The sequence below is a fragment of the Olea europaea genome, unplaced genomic scaffold (assembly GCF_002742605.1).
Source record: "Olea europaea var. sylvestris unplaced genomic scaffold, O_europaea_v1 scaffold29773, whole genome shotgun sequence".
NCBI lineage: Eukaryota > Viridiplantae > Streptophyta > Magnoliopsida > Lamiales > Oleaceae > Olea > Olea europaea.
Window position 1 is genome coordinate 1 of NW_019248405.1, and position 1378 is coordinate 1378.

Below are 1378 nucleotides of genomic sequence, written 5' to 3' on the forward strand. Positions count from 1 at the left end.
ATATAAGGCAAGTGACACTTTGATGGAAAAATGGACAGTTCCATCCAATAGAGACGCACATGCAACATAGATGAATGATTGGAGGATCTAATGTTAGAAATTTTTACTGGAGATCAAGTGCTTAATTTGTCAAAGGTTGGGACCACAGTTATAAAATTTTCCCAATTTAATAGGAAATGCAGGAGGTAATAAATGTTCAGTCATATGTTCACCTAGCACAAAACTAGAGTGAACAACTAACCAGCAGGCCTTCTTGAAGAGCTAATTGCTTTGCAGTTTCAACAGCTTCATCACTTGATATCTGCTCCACAGAAAGAAAGAAAGAAAGCAAAAAAAAAAAAAATCAATTGACAGAATGGTAAAATTTTCAATTGAACTTTATGCCTGTCAGGAAAAAAACATAAATCTACAATTAAGTTTTCCAGCCTAGAGATATGATTAATGATTTATAGAAATTTAATGTGTTATTTTACAACCAAATACAGAACTATTCCATATGCAAACCAGTTATCCTCAACATTGTCTTCACCAAGATCCAACAAGATCAAAAGAGGTATTGAAGAAAGTTCGATATGAATGCATTATAGAGCACAAAATTTAGAGTTAGAACCTCCAAAGTTGAAGCTCCTCTTTTAGGCTAATGTTAATTTTTTGGATTGATTAATTAGCTAAGCATACAATGAGTAAAAACTCGAAGTTATAGCCACAGTGACAAAGAGCGTTCAATAGCTATATAGAATACAAACGCAGACCTCTATGACTTCATCCATCACATCTTGGTCTAAATTCTTTGGTATAAAACCTGCTCCAATCCCTTGAATTTTGTGAGGGCCTGCAGTTTCAAATTCCATATACCAGAACTATACACAATTTAACCCTGAAAAAGAAAGTATATCATATTTGGCTTGTCATCTTACCAGGCTTTCCACCAGACAGTATGTTACTTTCTGTAGGTTCCACACCAATAATCTGAAGCAATGGAGGAACAGAATGGAGTGTTACCATAAAAGAAGAAGACAAGCAAAATGTTTGAAAAACTTTGATTTCTTAGGCAAGACAGAAATGAGTTCATCAGTATTAAACTCACTTGTCACACTGCAAGCATACATGAGTTTCTCTAAGAGGCAATTTCGTTACCTTAATATTAGGATTGAGCTTTTTGAGGTATTGACCAACCCCTGAAATGGTTCCACCAGTCCCTATCCCAGCAACAAGTATATCCACCTTGCCACTTGTGTCTTCCCAGATCTCTGGACCCGTTGTTTCATAGTGTATCTGCAAAACATACAATAGCATGAACTATCATCAACAATTTTAATGTCATCCCTTTTCTTTCAAAAAATTAAATCCCTTGTTCTAAGGTCTGATATAAGCCCCT

At 35.3% G+C, this 1378-nt stretch overlaps 1 protein-coding gene across 2 annotated transcripts; it reads right to left on the bottom strand.

Annotated features, from left to right (window-relative positions):
* Positions 1-47: 47 nt before the first annotated feature.
* LOC111384693 (cysteine synthase, chloroplastic/chromoplastic-like) lies at positions 48-1311 on the bottom strand. 2 transcript variants are annotated; one of them, XM_023009009.1, is made up of 4 exons: positions 1138-1311; positions 918-969; positions 753-802; positions 48-301 (listed from the first exon to the last, which is right to left on the bottom strand). In XM_023009009.1, exons 1-4 carry the CDS (start codon positions 1294-1296, stop codon positions 224-226), a joined length of 339 nt encoding a protein of 112 aa, XP_022864777.1. In that variant the 5' UTR covers positions 1297-1311; the 3' UTR covers positions 48-223. The 2 variants fall into 2 exon arrangements, with proteins under 2 accessions (XP_022864777.1, XP_022864776.1); XM_023009008.1 differs by having other exon boundaries at positions 80-301; positions 753-832.
* Positions 1312-1378: the final 67 nt, after the last annotated feature.

Coding starts and splice junctions, on each gene's coding strand:
- LOC111384693 (XM_023009008.1), bottom strand. CDS start 1,296: ATGCTATTGTATGTTTTGCAGATACACTATGAAACAACGGGTCCAGAG. Junction 970..1,137: donor AGCTCAATCCTAATATTAAG/GTAACGAAATTG, acceptor CCATTGCTTCAG/ATTATTGGTGTGGAACCTAC. Junction 302..752: donor TGATGGATGAAGTCATAGAG/GTCTGCGTTTGT, acceptor TCTGTGGAGCAG/ATATCAAGTGATGAAGCTGT.